Source organism: Aristolochia californica, unplaced genomic scaffold (genome assembly GCF_029961685.1).
Source record: "Aristolochia californica isolate CCGP_79_NKW_82.1479 unplaced genomic scaffold, dmAriCali1.0.hap1 SCAF_12, whole genome shotgun sequence".
Classification (NCBI taxonomy): Eukaryota; Viridiplantae; Streptophyta; class Magnoliopsida; order Piperales; family Aristolochiaceae; genus Aristolochia; species Aristolochia californica.
This window is the reverse complement of record NW_027181793.1, coordinates 15,667,429-15,686,087: the sequence shown is the minus strand read 5'-3', so window position 1 is coordinate 15,686,087 and position 18,659 is coordinate 15,667,429. Positions and strand designations below refer to the sequence as shown.

General features: G+C 36.3%; 1 protein-coding gene across 3 annotated transcripts; it reads left to right on the top strand.

The window, feature by feature from the left end:
* The first annotated feature begins 2,432 nt into the window (after positions 1 to 2,432).
* LOC137946328 (protein NRT1/ PTR FAMILY 5.4-like) lies at positions 2,433 to 6,027 on the top strand. 3 transcript variants are annotated; one of them, XM_068792578.1, is made up of 5 exons: positions 2,433 to 2,590; positions 3,197 to 3,390; positions 3,479 to 3,696; positions 4,620 to 5,128; positions 5,203 to 6,027. In XM_068792578.1, the coding sequence occupies exons 2-5, from the start codon at positions 3,234 to 3,236 to the stop codon at positions 6,020 to 6,022; spliced, it is 1,704 nt and encodes a 567-aa protein (XP_068648679.1). In that variant the 5' UTR covers positions 2,433 to 2,590; positions 3,197 to 3,233; the 3' UTR covers positions 6,023 to 6,027. The 3 variants fall into 3 exon arrangements, with proteins under 3 accessions (XP_068648679.1, XP_068648678.1, XP_068648680.1); XM_068792577.1 differs by having other exon boundaries at positions 3,169 to 3,390; XM_068792579.1 differs by lacking the exon at positions 2,433 to 2,590 and having other exon boundaries at positions 3,266 to 3,390; positions 3,508 to 3,696.
* The last annotated feature ends 12,632 nt before the right edge of the window (positions 6,028 to 18,659 follow it).

The window sequence follows — 18,659 nt, the reverse complement described above, 5'->3', positions numbered from 1 at the left end:
GACAAAAAAATAAAATAAATTAGAAGATCAAATTTCTATCATGTCTTTTGATTTTTTTTCTTAAATAAATTAAGTAAAATTAAGTGGAAGAAAAAAGTTTACCACAATTGACCAAAAACTAGAAAATTTTGGGGAATATTCAATGACTCATAAAGGCATTAAATGGAGTTTCAATAAGAGAACTTCATTGGGCTAAGAGTCAACTGAAGCAAGTTTATAAAATAAGATAAAAAACTTCAATAGAAAAAATTGAGAAATAGAAACTTCTTCTCTCTTGTTTATCTTCTGAAACAAACTCAAACTCTAAATTTAGAGTTTCATGAGGGAGGCAAGTTAATTTTGTTCAACAAAAAGATTTGTTGAAGATAGAATTTCAAAGCAATTTTTGTTTGTATAGGAGCCAATTTATGGCATACGAACTGAAGGTAATAGTTGGAGAGAAAAAGAGAAACTTAGGCATTCCAGGCTACTATACAGTACAGTCAAAATAGAATTTTAATAGAGAAGAAAAAACTATAATTGGCATGCTTATAAATTGATAAGACATACAATTAAAAAATAATCTTTGAAGGCTAGAATTTATGTACTCAATAGAAAAAACAATCAAAATTGAAACACAAAGACTTATCTTTGAGGAATGAGCTTAAAATTAGGATTTCTACAAGCAACATACTGCCAATATGACATTTGATTTTTTTCAACTATTGCTTGATAATTTCCTGTTGTGTGACCATTACTATTTCTAATGTAAATATCTCTCAGTACAAATCTTCAATTACCAAAATTCCTTTTAATTTTTAGACTCAAAGAACTTCTTTCAATATTTAAATGGGTATTGGGAAGGAAAACATCAATTGGGAAGAAAAAAAAGTAGAATATAAAATCTAAACTAATAGGATGACAAAAAAAGAAAAGGATTACATTATCTGTGTGGTTAGACAAAGTCAACTCATAGAACCTGCTATGCTACCATGTTGGAATTTTTGGAGAGAAAATAATTCAAAACTAGTATTAATTAAGTACATTGGCCATCTATTTATAATAATCGAAACAACTAGAATTTGAGTATAATTAAATTAGCCATGACTTAATTACAAAGAATAAAACCCATTATTGTAATCAAAATAAACAATGAGTAGAGAGAGCTAAAGTAACTAGAAACCTTTAAATTGAGACATTCCTATGAGATTTCATCCCATAAGACCCTTGTTAAATTCTACTATATTAATTCTCCTTCTTTGAGATTTCATTTTGGATAGTCATGTATCAATCGAGACACATGATGAGGCCAAGTCTTCTTCACAAAAACTAAGACACTTGGCGATGCCAAGTCTTGTTCCCATCAAATTGCAACGTGTGGCAAGGTCAAGTCCATCTTTTGATCATGACATGTGTCGGATGACATGGAAATTCATATTGTGCTACATGGCACTCCTATTGGTGTCATGTGTTGCGTACTAGGCATGTGCCACCTTAGATCAAGTTGATCCAGACCCACTAATCTTTGATAAAAAAAAAAAAAAAAAAACTCCAATGGACGATCCATATGTTTGGTTAACTTTTGTAGTGGTCCCACCTCCATCAGTCACACCTTTAACTTTAGGTCGACCTATCAAAGTTTCAAACTTTAACTATCAGTTGACTTAAGGGTTGATCTATGATCATCGTTTTTGAACTCATATCACAATGTGTCTAAAAGTTGACCTATGGTTGACTATAGTTGAAAGTGCGGAGTTTGGTTGATTATATTGACTAAGGGTTGACCGCTTCACTGATTCTTGGTCCAACCCAAGCCACTTGTCAAAGTGTTTGATTTTGACCAATTGTTTACCAGTAAGACTTTAACCACCCCAAGGTGGACCTCATCATCTTGATTGCAAATCAGTGTTATTGATTTGAACCACTGATCATGGTTCTGAATTTGATCACTGAATTTTAATGCCTACAAACATATATTCTTATTTTGTCTGTTATATTAATTATTTTCATTTCTTTCTTATGTTTGCAACTGATTGACCGGAATTAAACCTGAGTGGTTGGGTTCAGATCTGCATTCCTAACCCGAATAAGAATGGCATCGTCATTGTGTTGGGACAGGCTAAACACAGCAAGCTGTTAAGACAGGTAGACAGCATAAGCTAAATGGAGACCCGTTCGCGTCCTATCGAAGTCTCTCAGTTTCTAACCGTTTGAACCGGGAAACAGAAAGAAAACGAAAGGAATTAATGGAACGATCGCGTCTTTTATATACAGGAAGTTGGAAAACTACTGTTAATTGAAAGAATAGTTTTTTCTATAACATTCTCCACGAAATGTCTCTCTCTCTCTCTCTCTCTCTCTCTCTCTCTCTCTCTCTCTTTTCCAACTGCCCTTACAGCAGCCAGTTCAGGAGCAGCTATTAATGGATGGACGCACTCCGTTCTGCTGAAGAGATGGGTGCGTTGTTGAGGAAATATAGTCTGAACCACTTTTATTCGGATGGCAAACTGGGTCTCCATATCGTCATGAGAATTCGTGTAATTGGGGCGAGGAGAAATTCCTAGGTTTCACGAAGAGGAAGAAGCAAACGCTTTGTTTCATCACACAGAAGGTAAGATGATTATTTAGATATGATGTTCTTGGGTCCGTAATAACAGTTCCGAGTTCTCTGCCGAAGCCTTTTTATTTTCTTTCTTAAGATCTTATTTTTGAATTTTTATTTCTGCTATGCTAGTTCAGTTTTCCAGAAATGATTTTACTCGAAGTTAGATGCAAAGACGCCACCAAATTTTGAGTGTAAAAGCGATCATTGTTTATATTAGTTAACTGCTCTAATTAACGCTTTACGTAGTGTCGGCACGTGGATCGATTTGTTTCACACTTGTATTTCAGTTGTCCTAGTTTTCTCTTTAAATTTGGGGTGCCGCTATAAAGGTTATCATCGAGAAGGATCATCTGTTGCAGTTGAGAGATGTTAGAAAAAAAAAAAACACTTGAGTGTGTGCGATTTCTCTTGTAAACTATTTTATCATCATAGTGAATTATTGCAGCGGCAGAAGATAGGACGTAGTCTCTCACCTTGAGGCGAACCTGTATAAATATTGTGTTTTTTTATTTTCAGCGATTATTATTGCTCTTGTTAGTGTTGAATTAGAGCAATTAATTCCTAACACGTAACTCTCATTGCAGCTCACTAACAACTTCAGTTTTCTGGTAGAGACGTGAAAAAGTTTGCAAAGACGGGTGTCTTAGAAATGGAATACGAGCAAACTTCTTCTATTCTCAACGATCACTCGAACGATGTAAAGGAAGAAAGTTCTTACGAAGATGGGGATGGAGGTGAGGCGTATGGTTATGAGGAGGAGGTAGCAGTCTCCTATGGAGGATGGAGTTCTGCCATCTACATCATGGGTAATATTGTTACTTGCCAGTTTGTGCCTGTATTAAGTGATATTTGAAGAATTACAGAGAAGGAAAATTATGCGTTTTTTTGTTACAGTTTCTGAAATAGCAGAGAGGTTTGTACAGTATGGCATCTCATCAAATCTTGTCCTCTACCTAACCTCCGAGCTACAAGAGTCGTTGGTTCATGCAGCTGAGACTTACTACAATTTTGGTGGCTTATCGTCTTTGCTCTCCCTGCTTGGTGCTTTCATTGCAGACTCCTATACTGGTCATTATAGGGCCATTGTCTATTCCTCTTTCATTTATATTTTGGTATGCATCTGTCCTTCTTTCTAATTATAAGTTTATAGTAAACTCAAAACTGGCTATGGGTTGGGTTACATACTAACTTTAGTCAACCCAACTTTATTTTTTTGGTTTATAAATAGGTCAGAGATATTGTAAGGCCTCAACTTAGGACCAAATCAATAAAAATATAGGGATATTTACCAAATGACCTATTTATTTTTTTGGTTTATAAATAGGTCAGAGATATTGTAAGGCCTCAACTTAGGACCAAATCAATAAAAATATAGGGATATTTACCAAAATACCAGATTTAAAAATCATATCGAATTCCAAGCACTATTTCCCAAACTACCGGATTTCAAAGTTTGCAAAATCCATGTGGCCCGGTCAACTTGCCACATCACCGAAACCTATCCATCGTGGTACCATGTCAGCATATTATTTAAAATCCTAAAATTCTTTCTTTTCCCCCCTTTCCTCTTCCCTCATTTCAACAAAAGAAGCCGGTAGACGACCGGTCGTCGGGAAACATAAATCGTGCCCGAAGGAGAAAAACAGGAAGAGGAAAGACAGCAAGAGAAAGGGAAAAACTGAGGACAATCTTGGTAGTTTGGGAAATAGGTGTTGGAATTCGATATCTTGGTAAATAGGATTTTCAAATCGGGTATTTTGGTAAATGTCTAATAAAAATATAAGAAAAACAAATATAAGTACAAGTTGCTTTTGAAGTAGTAAAAAACATAAGAAACAAGAGGTCTTGATTCAAATATATCAAGATAGATGATGTTAGGTCTGGTTCTTAATATTTCCAGCACTCGTTTGGGCCCTGTATCAAATCAAACCTACTTTTAATTATTTACCAAATCAAGTAGATAAACCCAAAAATCTGACCTCGAGCCACGTTTGAGCAAATAAATTATTGGTTTCTTGGTTGTCCAATTTTGCAGGGACTCGTTACATTAACCATGTCAGCCGGGTTTGCTCCCATTCACTACCGAAAGCTTTGCTTCTATATGTCTCTCTATGTTGTCGTCCTTGGCCAAGCAGGATTCAGGCCATGCGTCCAAGCCTTCGCAGCAGACCAATTCAATGAAGAGAGTGATAAAGAGAGAAAGGCCAAGAATTCCTTTTTCAATTGGTGGTTTTTCGGTGTCATGGGAGGCGCCTCTTCGGCCGCCATTATTGTGAGCTACATCCAACAAGCAGTTAGTTGGTGGGTTGGATTTTTAATAGTAGCCGTCTTCATGGTCTTGGCCTTCATCGTGTTCATAGCAGGGAAGAGGTTGTACCGAATGCACATCCCCGGCGGCAGCCCATGGACGAGCATTTTGCAGGTTTTTGTTGCAGCAGCTCGTAAGAGGCACTTTTCTTCCATGGATGCTAGTCAGAGAGTATATGCAGGCGTCGAGGTTGCCCTTCCTGGGACAACTTCCCTCTCGCACACAAATCAATACACGTAAGCTTCGGAAAGAGTTTTCGATCTCTTCGTTGAAATTGTAAATCTGGGAGAACTTATAAAACCGTTTGCAGGTTTCTGGACAAAGCTACTATAATTGACGAAACAGACGAGTCGAGCGAGGTCAGAAATCCGTGGAGGCTTTGCACGGTAACCCAAGTGGAAGAAGTCAAAATGCTCATCCGTGTGATCCCAGTCTGGTTCAGTACCTTGATGTTCTTTGTGGTAATAATACAGCCGGCCTCGTTCTTCGTCAAGCAAAGTGCCACCATGAACAGACAGATCTTGTTTCTGAAGCTCACGCCAGTGGCTTTTGTTGTCTCAGTTGGTCTGTTTGCAATAATATCAGTTCCACTTTATGACTGGGGTTTTGTTCCACTGGCCAGAAGAATCACCAGTAACCCCTCTGGCATCACACTGCTCCAGCGAATTGGAACAGGATTACTGGTTTCAGTGTTTAATATGTTAGTGGCAGCTCTTGTGGAGGCAAAGCGGCTCAGAGTTGCTAGAGAATATGGCCTCGCAGATCAGCCGAATGCGGAAATCCCCATGACTGTGATGTGGTTGCTGCCGCAATGCGTACTGATTGGGGTTTCAGACATTTTTGGTGTGGTCGGCACCCATCAGTTCTTCTATGAACAGGTCCCAGATGGGATGAAGAGTTTAGGATCTGCAGTTTTTCTTTTGGCAACCGGCATTGGAAGCTTTCTCGGCCAAGTCGTTGTATCCATGGTCGCTAAACTCTTCCCAGAATGGCTGACTAACAATCTTAATTCCTCTCGCTTGGATAATTTCTACTGGGTTTTGGCTGGATTGAGCTTAGTTTGGTTTTGTATCTTTTTGCTTGTATCCAAAAACTACGTTTACAAGGGAACTGCTGCAACACCTCATTAGTTTCAGCTCCAGCATTGTTACAGAAACACGTTCTGGTTCTTGTAAAAGAGTTTGTTCCGAAGACAAAACCATTAACTCTCCTTGTAATATTTTTTTTTCTAATTCCTTGAATACTCTTAGAAGATTACCGTCTCCCCCCTTCTTAAGTTCTAAAAATTTCCCTTTCACCATTTATTAAAAGTTCAATAATAACTGTTGTTCTCACTAGTCGATTTATAACTGTTGATTGAATCGACTCATATAAGATGGAATAATTTTTAGTGAACCAAAGTTTTCAACTACTAAGTCTCAAATGATTAGTTCAATTAACCATTAGATTCTTTACTACCAAGTCCATCTAATGGGGCCTATATTGTTGGCTATAGATGAGTTTTTACTACCAAAATTTTCTCATGTTACACCCCTAAGTTTTGTTCGAACTTTATTTTTTATTCACTAAAAGAAATTTAACTTTTCTCGACATGTTTTTCTTCCCAAAATTAATTTTTCTGAGATAAGTATATTTTTTTTTTTGTAAAATAAAATTTGTTGAGAAAAGCTATATATCTTGGCAAAACTCAAATTTCATTGAGGAAAGCATTCTTTATTAATGGTGGAAAACACTTTTCTTGCTCAAATTTAAAATTATTGAGAAAGGTATACATTTCTCAGTGACATTAATTTTGCTAAGAAAAATCCTCATATTTTTAAAAGAAATTAAATGAAAAAAGGGGGATTAGGGTATGGGGGACTTGTCTAGGTAAAATTTAAAATTACCTAGAAAGATATACATTTCTCTAAAATTCTACTTTTATTTTGACTATCTAAGAAAGCAAGTTTGTTAGAAAATGGGCCCAAGCCCACACGACCAAGGAAGGACCACATATCCAAGAGAGGAGGAAGATGAGCTCAAGGCCCATAGACCAAGGAAAAGGCCCACGGGTCAACATATTGATTGTAGGATGATAAATAAAGAGTCACCTCGTTGGGATAACATTGATGTAATTAGTTTAATTTTTAAGGATATTATTATAATATTGTACTTTTATCAATTTATAAATTGAGTTTCAGGGGGAGGGTTAAGACATAAGTCCATAACCCTTTTCCTTCCTGTTTTCTCCTAATGGGTGTCCTTCTCCTTTTCACCATGAGCTAAATTTAGAGTCCAGAAAATCAACATAGTAACAAAACATTGATTTTTCAGTACTCGTAGCTATGATTTTCAGGATTCCAGGAACTTTTTTTTTGTCGTATTGATGTTTTATTTTTATAGTTGCCGGAAGATCATTTTATTTTATTTTATGTTATTTTGTTGATCGTTTTCTTACATAGCAAAAACTCTATTTTTTCTGCATATGGATTTTTCTCCTTCCCCTTACTCCATCTCTTGCATAGAAAAGCAACTTAATGAATTCAATCCGGCTGCTGCAAACCCTTCCCCTCCCAAAAAAAAGAGAAAATGAAAAACCCTCTGTGTTGGCCTCCTCTCCCTTTCTCGTTACTTGCTTTTTTTCATCTACCGCTTTAGTTCCTTGTGCAAGGTGTTTCTTTCGCTTCTCTGTCTTTCATCTAAATAGTGTACAGGGTTCTTCAATCGTCGCAATTATTTCTCTCAGGCCAAACACCAGGACGGAGATTCACCAAAACCGATACAAGATGGTCGTCGATGCAGAAGAAGGGCGTAGGAGGAGAGAAGATAACATGGTCGAGATAAAAAAAAAAAAAAAAAGAAAGAGAAGAAAGCCTTCAGAAGAAGAGGAGGAAAGCATCCAAGCTCAACAATTCCCTACTTCGATCCATGGGTCAGCTGTTGAGAAGAAGTTAAAAGTCTTCCGGCCATGGTGAATGGTGAATGGTGAATGGTGTTTGGTTTGACGATAGTAATTTGCAACTTGAGGCGATTACATGATTTAGGAAGCTACTTTCCATTGAACAAAGTCCTCCTATTAAATAGAACAAGTAGAAAGGATCTCAGTCGGCATTGACCCAACCACCACAAAAGTAGTCAGCGAGGCGGAATTCAAGATCGAAACAAAGCCCATCGTTGAAAAAAGTGACATTTACCAAATTACACATTTTAAAAAACTTATTTCGATAAATGATGTCACTTTGAACTTAATTTAAAAAATACCCAACTTTGACCGGTCTATTATTCATGTGTACAGTCAAAGGTGACACGTAAGCTTTGACTGATTACATGTTGCCACATCATCAACACTGTGTGAGTAGATAGACACATCGTCTACCACGCCACCATTCTGACACGTCAACTGCTAAGTAAGATGCCATGTCATTATCTATTAACCCTCTTCTTGTCATTTCCTCTTGAGCCACGTAAGCCCTCATTGCTTCTTATTTTTTTTGTTCTATCTCTCCTCGCTCGATCTTTCTCCTCTCCTCTCCTCTCGCCCTCTCGTCATGCCAGCTGCCGCCACTCACTCGGCTCTTCTACGTGCTCTCGCACACGGATTTAAGACAAATCCATCGTTTTGGGTGATCTAGTAGATGGAAGGAAGAGAGGTGGGGACCAGTACTCGACTCCGCTCGACTTATTAAATGACGAATTCTTCCTAGTGTCTCCAGGGGTTTTCTCCGGTCACCGCCGAGCGGCTGTTGCACATACTTTTTCTGTTCCCGGCTGCATCGTCTTCCCTAGGATAAGCGTCAGAATCAGCCGAGGTTTTGTCGTCGCAACTAATGGCCGTTGCCTGTACCACCAATTCGTGATCGCTCTTATGGTTTGAATCACTAAAATTTGAGCTTCTCGTTGAAGATCTATCTCTTGCATTTACCAATTTTGTTATCGTGAATAGATAAATTGTATTTATAAACTCTAAACTAAATTTTTTGTATAATGTTTTCAATTTATAAATATTTTAAATTGATAATAAATGGGTAAGAGTAAGATTTTTTTAATTTATAAATATTTTAAATTGATATTAAATTTGTAAGAGAAATATTTTTTCTATTTATAAATATTTTAAATTGATATGTTAGTAAGATTTTTAAATCGATAAAAAGTGTACAGATAAATTGTATTTTTAAAATCTAAGATAACTTTTTTGTATGATGTTTTCAATTTATAAAATTTTTAAATCGATAATAAATGAGTAAGAGTAAGATTTTTCTATTTATGAATATTTTAAATCAATAATATCTTAGTAATATTTTTAATTAATTAGTATACTTATTTTATTTTTATTTTTTAATATATAAAGTAATAAAAAGTGTAACGATAAATTTTATTTTAAACTCTAATATAGAATTTTCATATATTTTTAATTAATAAATATTTTAATCGATAATAAATGGTATTAAATAGGCAAGATTTAATTTTTTATTTATTTATTATATTTATTTATAATTTATTATTTTAAATATAAAGTTATAAAAAATGTATTCATAAATTTGAATTTTAAAAGAAAAAAATTATTCAATTTTGTTGTCTTTTAAGGACGTGGCACTTTCTTGGGCTACTGACGTGTTGGATGGTGACATGGCAATCGACATGTCTATCTAATCACGTAGTGTTGATGATGTGGCAACACGTAATCAGTCAAAGCTTATGTGTCACCTTTGACTGTACACATGTACAGTGCACTGTTCAAAGTTACGTATTTTTTAAAATAAGTTCAAATTGGCGTCATTTATTGAAATAAGTTTTTTAAAATGGGTAATTTGGTAAATGTCCCAATTTTTTTTTGAAGCATGTCTATAGGTATTGTTCTCTGCTTCACTGGCTGTCAATCAAGGATCTTATCTCTGTTTCAGATGCTATTTTGGAAGTTATCTCCCGAGTTGCTGTTTTTACCTTGCCACATTTCGAAATTGTTCGCTAGATTATTTCCTCGGACGAAAATCCCTCGGCTCCTCTGCATCAAGTTGTTGTCTCTTTTCTGTTCGGAGTTGTTTCTTATTTCAAAGAATTCTCTGTTGGTATGTTGCTATTTTTAGAAGATCGCGTCTCTGATTTTCCACTATGTTTGGAAGCGAGGACGATGATGATCTTCATAATTAAATTGCCAATTTAGGTGCAGTGCTTTTAATCCGATGAGTGACCCGAACCAGGTCTATTATGTTCCGCCGGGTTAACCTAGAGGGCGGGCGCCAGGCTCAGTCTGTTCTGCTCGGGTTAACCCAGCAGGTTGGGTCACCTTGGTCCGAGTCAACCTGACTCGATCCACTTGTTTTCTGCCTTGGTTATATAGGTATGGGCCCCGAGTGCTATACATTTTTCTTCTGCAACTTGGCTATTTTGGTAATACCTGACTTGACTCGACTCAGTTTCCTAATTCCAACTGGATTATTATTTTGGAGTATTGGCAGCTTATTCCTTGGTGCACAACCTTTTGATGGACACGCAATGGATTATTTTATGGGTCATTTTTAATGATTATTTGGTTTGTGTTATATGGGCCGAGGCCCATTTTAGCTACTGCTATTGTGTCTCTTTGGCTGAGACATCATTATTGAAGAATAACTTATCGGTTGCTGATTTTTGTCAACATTGGTTATTCCGATGAAGGAAAAAAACACATGGTGGCCCTGGAGTACTATCTTCCGAGTAATTACCTGTTACCCTCCTTAATTGACATTATTACTCCTACCATTTAAGAGTTGGTGCTCTGTGGAGGGACACTGTGATGGAGAAATTTTTTTACTACACTTCTGAGAAAAGCCTATAGACCCACTACCTACAAAGGATAGAAGTGTGCCTAACATCCAACATAAGTCATTTGACTAAAGTATGGAGCGATATCTTACGACTGGGAGTGATTTTACTTTCACTTATATTATGCCAGTTGGGCTTCTTGGAAGAGACCACTAGCTTGAGAGAGAGTGTTAGAAGATATGGTGGACAACCATTTTATATGGGAAGATCCTATACACCACTTGCAGCAAGTTGGCCGTTCAAGATGTTCTCTCACCCCCAGCTTGAGGGGGACTGTTGGAAAATGCACCCAAACCCACATGACCAAGGAAGGCCTGCAAGTTCAGGTGTGTGGAAGATGGATTTAAGCCCATAGGACCAAGGAAGGCCCACACATCCAAGAGAGGAGGAAGATGGGGTCAAGGCCGATAGACCAAAGAAGAAGGCCCATGAGTCCACATAGTAATTGTAGGATGGTAAATAAAAAGTAATCTCATAGAGATTGCACTGGTGTAATTAGCTTATTTTCTAGGGGTATTATTGTAATATTATAGTTTTTATCAATCTATAAATTGAGCTTCAAGGGGAGGGTTAAGACATTAGTCCATAACCCTTTTCTTCCTTCTGTTTTCTCCCAATGTGTGTCCTTCTCTTTTTCTCCATGAGCTAAATCCATGGAGTCTTTAAAATCAACAAACTTTATCATTTACTATGAATACCAAGATTATAGTGGTTCACAATCACTATTCAAATTGAAACTCCAGTCTCAAAGATCTCTTGTTCTAGAGTTAAATGTTCCACTATTCAGCAATCAAATGGATTATATAGTAGCAAAACCTCAAAGGTTCAACATACAACTCCTGCCCACACTTGGGACTTACAACCAGCAACAACTAGGTACAAGCATCTAAAATCTTAAATGGATTTTAAATAGGAGCAGCTACTAAACAACTTAGTATTGATTGGTTTTACTGCGTAGCGACTTTAGCTTACTTTTCAATTAAGCACAAAGCCTCTTCATTGAAAGATATTACTATACAGATCACAAATGACTGTACACGAAATTCTATTTGAAAATACCACAACATTTTGTAGCTCACTCAATTAACTATGAATTTTAAAGAATAAGAACAATGAGATTTGGAAAACTCAATGTATAAAGTTTGAAGGGTAAGGAAATAATAAGCTAAACTCACTGCAATTGTTTCAAATAAGCACAAAAGAAAAAAAAAACACTGAGCACTCAATTAATTTCAAGTTAATGAATATAAGTACTTAGCTTTTTCAAAATACTTACCTGTTACGACACTTAGAATTCATTCCAAAATAACTTAGAAAAAGTAAGCTTGGAAAGTGTTGGAATATGAAGGCATATTATATAAGAAAGATTTTATACATCATTTACAACAAGTTCATGCTATTCTCTCACCCCCAGCTTGAGGGGGAGTGTTGGAAGACAGGGCCCATGCCCACATGACCAAGGAAGGCTCACATATCCAAGTGTATTAGAAGATGGGCCCAAACCCATAAGCCCAAGGATGACCCATGGATCACAGAGATATAGAAAATGGGTTTAAGGCCCACAAATCAAAGAGAAGGCCCACAAATCAATGTCATCTCTATGAGATGACCATTTATTTACCATCCTGCCATCAATGTATGTGGGCCTATGGGCCTTCTCTTTGATTTGTGGGCCTTAAGCCCATCTTCTATATCTTTTGAATCTATGGGTCTTCCTTGGTCTTATGGGCTTGGGCCTATCTACTAATACACTTGGATATGTGAGTCTTCCTTGGTTGTGTGGGCATGGGCCCTGTCTTCCAACAAAAAGCTTCAAACTTCACCGTAGAATCTATCTCAAATAGTGTATAGCGTGAAATAACTTAAATAGCCTTGATTTAAATAGTAAACAAATTAGCCATTTGTTTAACCCATAAACTGTCACTTATGAGTTGCAAGAAGACTTTTCTCTCTCAAGTCATTTAGTTTTCTTGAAATGATCGATGGATCTTTTGCGGTTCCTCTTTTCCTTCTTTTCTTTGTGCACCTTGTTCATCCAATCATTCTAACGGAGGAATTTTCTTTTGAAGACATCCAGTCGAGTTGTAGTCTTTTGGTTGACTTCCAACACTACTTTGTATTGCTTTTGCTTGTGATGTTTAGATGGTTTTACTCAATTAGTTGGGTGTACTATAAACATTCATTCCAAGTATTTTTTGTTTATATTGCTCATTTAAATATTAAAAAATAGTTCTCAACTATTTGTTACCATCAAAATTACCTTAAGTGGACCTTCCATTCCAAAAATCTCTGCTTTTTATGGTTAGAAACACCTTTAGAGTAATAAAAACCCAACATTTAGAAATACCCAAATGATGCATGAATGCTCAAACTCTCTTTGAGTTTTCTCCCAATAGTGCAAATAGAGATTCTGTTATTTTTCTAAGTTTTCCTCTTTTGCTATCTTCTTGAGGTTTTCTCCTTTACTTTTTGCCTCCCTGGCTTTTTCTCGATTTGATTACTTAGGTTTTTCTCCCCCTTTTGGCATCATCCAAAAAAACCATGTAATGAACAAATATAACTTGTATTTGATTAATAGCGGGAAAGCACAAAATGAAAGTTAATATATGTATCAAAGTTTAGACCATGTACACACAAAATCTTGTCTACTAAATTTTTTGGTTTGCTGATCAATATACTTCAAAAAATCATCACAATGCCTTTTGTACTGAACTCCTAATTTTAGAAATTTTCCAATAAGACGAGAGCTCGGTGGATTTTTCCTTTTCCTACTACGTTGCCACTGGAAGGGCTTTTGGGGAAGGAGTGGAATTTCTACCTCATCGACTAGCAAGATTTTGGTGGTGTTTATAATGGGAATATATTGGCTGATGGCTCTGTGGAGATTTTCATTCTATGCTGCCTTCTCTCCTTGGGCCTCTACTTCCTCAATTACTTCTATAAGCTTTTCCACCATGTTTTCTTCTAGCTTTAGTACCTCCTTGTCTTTGTCCTCTTCCAAACTAGATGATTCTTTGGCATTGTTTCTTCAGCTCCTCTTTCATAATTTACTTGAGTCCATTATGTAGCAACATCCTCAAGAGAGGCTTCATGGATGTGGGAGCTGATACTCCTCATAGTAAGGAGAAGTCTATCCTCTATACATCTACCTACCTTCATCCATTTCATTAATTGTTACCTCTACATCTTTCTTCAAGCTATCTTCTACTTTGTCTTCTTCTCTTTCATTTTCTTCATCTTCTTTCTCTTCCAGTTCATTTTCTCTTCTTCTACCTTTCCTCCACTTTCATCATCTCCATCTTTTCTCTACCCTTTTTCCTTCTTCTACTTCTTGTTCATCTTTTTCTTCAACATTTTAAACCTCTTTCTCCTAAGAGGTTTCTTCTCCTCTTACCAGGTAGTTCTTCCACATCCCTTCAAAGTCATAGCTAGTAAATTTCCCAAGAGCATTAATCATCCAAACTACTTTTTTTAACTAACCTTGAAAACCATGTAGAAAACTAGGCAATATATCAAATTGACTTTGGGTCATGAGGTCCCCAAGGCTTTCTCTTCTTTCCTCTGCCACTACTTTTCTTTAATCTCCTTGTTCTTCCTTACTTCCAACTTCTCTTTTTGTGCCCCTCAAAACCATGAATAACTACTCAATTATTTGTTGCTGACAAGTCAAAATCTTTATTGAACAGGTAGCAGGTGAGAATCCACCCATGGTTATCATAGCCTTCATTGCTTTGCGATGGAATATAGCTTCAATAATATAAACTCCAAAACCATATACATCCCTTTCTTAGGTAAAGACCAAATCTAAGTAGGATTGATATAGCTGAATTCTTCTAAGTAGACTTATCTTGTCCACATGAAATTCCTCACCTCGACACAGTCCTTTGTGTAAGACTGCTTTTGTAAGTTTGAGGTAATTTTAAGAATTGTATTAATAAGCCACTCTCCTTTTATCTTTTCTTATAGCCATTTAATTTAACTTAGAGGCATCTAGCACAATTCTGATGCTTTGAAGATCTCTACGAAGGATGCTCCTTTCTAGATCTATGGCTCTACTCACATGTATGCATACAAAATTTTAACTACCATTTCACACCTTTGTATCCATTTTCATTGTATAGTTTTCTCAAATTTTGTTAGTTAATAACTTCTTTAGGTCTGAGTTTGTTTTCTTAATAACTTTAGTTTCTATCGGTTTAGCTGCATTTGAACCCTTCTTGACATGGGTATCATACACATCCTCGAAAATTGTGTTCGGAAATAGTTCATGTTTGTAAGACTTACCATATATATGCCTCTTCTTTTGGTCAAATCTGGAGGCTTTACCATGATTTCGTCTTACACTTCTCCAACCTTTTCTTTACCTTTTCAAGCATTCAGATTTGATACTTGTACTCATTGGGTTATTTTCTTTTGTGTTCTCCCCATTTAGGGCAGTTTGAAAGGGATTTCAAAGGGTTTGGGGACTGAGATTCGGGTGAACCCACTCTTTCAAAGTGCCCTAATGTCCAGATGAAATGTTTGAAATCAGTCCAAGCATGGGTAAGGCTTTTATAGTCTAACAAAAGCGAGTTTTCAATCCATTTCTCTTTGGAGCTCTCTGTTGGAAGTTATTCAATGTATCAATTAAATACCTAATCATTCAGCTTGTTGGTTTCAATCTTTTGAAGCTTTTCTATTTCAACTTGTGTTGTAACTCATTTAATGTTTTTTGTTGGAAGATAAGATCAAACCCAAACGACTAAGGAAGGCCCACATATGTAAGATTATTATAAGATGGGCCACACGACCAAGGAAGGCCCACAAGATGTGCCCAAGCCCATAAGAAGTAGGACCCACAATGATTACCATGAGTTGGCATCATTATCACATCAGTTGGAAGATCAAGAAGGACTCATAAAAATATCTTTATCTTAGGGTCACGACCAAGAAGAGTTTTAGTTTGAGTTATGTTTGTCTTTTATCTATATTGAGTTATTTAATTATGTTAGGACTTATCTTTAAGTGTTAGAAGTTGGGTGTAATTGGACAAGGGTAGTTTTATTGTAATTGGACACTACTACCTTCCTCTTTTATAAATAGAGGTTCATGTACTTTGATTACAATAAGTTATTGATGTCAATGAAGTATTTCACTTTTTCATAAATTCAACATGGTATCAGAGCAGGTTCTGTGAGTTGACTTGGTCAACTCATGGAGGTAATGTGATCCTTTTCTCTAAACCCTATACCCTAGGTCTAGGTTCGTAGTTATTTTTTTTCAGTCCCTACACCGTAGTTTTCGTTGCAATTTTCACCTCTATACGTAGTTTTTCATATTTAAATTTATATATTGATGGAAATATATTTGATTCTACTTTCCAAAGAAGAATGATTTGTTCCAATCGAAGTTATCGATAGAGAGATATAGATATTTCAATGAGCAAAGGTCAGTTTGCAAAAAGGTTCAAGCAGCAGCAGCAATCTTCAGATTGCGAGGTATTGTTTGCTATCAAGAACTAGACTTTATATAAATAAATATATATCAAAAGAAATATCTGTAAGTCTATTCTTTTACCTATTCAACAAATTTTTTATTTGATTTATCTACAATGAGAAATCGATATCTGAAGCAAGAAAGGCAGATTGAAAAAGACTTTCGAGCTACAACAAAAAACATCAATTTCTGAGGTATTTTATGCTATCAAGAAAGAGACTTTATATGGATAATTATATATCAAATGAAAGATAAGTGAGTCTAATTTCTTACCTACTCAACCAATTATTTGTATGATATTTTTATAAGGAGATATTGATCTTTGAAGAGCCAATGGTCATTCTGGAAAAACAGGAGAAACAGTAATTAGTTCGGGCAGATGATAGAGACCGAAATCTATCAGATTATTTATCTTCTCATAATTATACTTTATAAAGAGATGTTATACTTGGATGAAATTTATTTAAGTCTAGTTTCATACGAAAAAAATTTCATGTCATCTGATCTTTATTTAAAGATATATTTGTATTGGAAGAATCAAAGGTCATGCTGGTATTCTGTTGTATTGAAAAATCCAAATTTATGCCAATTGTTTGTGTCACTTTTTGAGTTGATATATGAGGAAAATATCTCACTTCTCCCTGGTTTGAGACATTTTTTATACATCTCTTTTATTTTGGCTTATTGTTACATCTATGATATTTGGTTCAAGTTGGGATCACTGCCATTACTTCCCAGCTTGAGGGGGAGAAGTACAAGAAAGAGGTATTTATTCCTTTTGTTGTCGATAAGTTTATGAGACAAAAATATTCAATAAAGGGGGAGCACAAAAGATGAAGCTTGTGCATCCAAGAAAAAATATTTATATCGGATTCTGATTATTTCATGGGTCCTTCTACAAGGTTTATTATTTTGGTTCATGTTATATGTGTTGGAAGATGGTTGTGTTATTTTCAGCTGCAGCTATTATGTCTCTTTGGGGACATTATTATAGAAGAATAGGTGGCCTCATGTCGTCATTTATTTTACCCTGTCAAAAAGATGAAAATTATTTGTTGTTGGGAGTCCACAACGGAGGAACTTTATCCCCTTCAAAAAGATGAAAATTATTTGTGGTTGGAATTCCATGACTGAGGAACTTCATCCCCATAAAAAAGATGAAAATTATTTGTGGTTGGGAGTCCACGATGGAGGAACTTCATCCCCGTCAAAAAGATGAAAATTATTTGTGGTTGGAAGTCCATGACAGAGGAACTTATGATTACATCTATGTTATCCCCCCTTTTATGTCTCCTACCACTTGAGAGTCGTTGTCTGTGGAGGGATACGGTGGTGGACACTGCAGAGCAATGCCGATAGACACACTATCGATAGCAATGGAGTGTATCCTACATCCAATATTAAGACTGGAGTATGAAGCAATGGCTTACCGGCTAGAAGTAATTTTTACTCTCACTTATAATGCCCCAGGGCCTCATGGAAGGACGCAACAGTGTGAGGGGGAATGTTGGAAGATGAAGGCATATTGGAAGATGTGCTATTTTATACAAAAATATTTTATACATAATTTGTAGCAAGTTGGGAGTTCATGTTGTTCTCTCACCCCCAGTTTGAGGGGGAGTGTTGGAAGATAAGATCAAGCCCAAACGACCAAGGAAGGCTCACATATGTAAGATTATTATAAGTTGGGCCACACGACCAAGGAAGGCCCACAAGATGGGCCCAAGCCCATAAGAAGTAGGACCCACAATGATTACCATGAGCTGGCATCATTATCACATCAGTTGGAAGATCAAGAAGGACTCATAAAAGTATTTTTATCTTAGGGTCACGACCAAGAAGAGTTTTACTTTAAGTTATGTTTGTCTTTTATCTATATTGAGTTATTTAATTATGTTAGGACTTATCTTTAAGTGTTAGATTTTGGGTGTAATTGGGACAAGGGTAGTTTTATTGTAATTGGACTCTACTACCTTCCATTATTATAAATAAAGATTCATGTACTCTGATTACAACAAGTTATTGATGTCAATGAAGTATTTCACTTTTCCATAAATTCAACAACGACAACATCGTCAAGCAAGAAGTCGTACCCTTTGAGCACGTTAATGCAACAGAGAACCAAGTGCAGGCAATAAATAGGAGAAACGAAAGCGCTCGCCTCCTTGGTGTCTCTCCCATGACCTCATCATGGAAAAGGAAGAAGTAACAAATAGAGAAAGAAACCCAGAGACCCCTCTCCCATGCATCCCAACTCTCTCAAATGCATTCGCGATGGTATTTTCCTTGCAGTGCCTTCACCCCAAGGCGTAGAGGGCTAGGAAATGAGAACCAGAAGTGCAAAAGCTCAGAGTAGAAGTCCTAGGAGAGGGAAAAGATGTGTCATCTTTGGCAAACATGAGCAATGAAGTTTTGTTCTAAAAAGTGAAACCTATAATAGTCCTCCAAAAATTGGGAAATTTGAGCATGTCTCCAAAAAAGGGCCAAGCTTATTAATCACAATTAAGATGT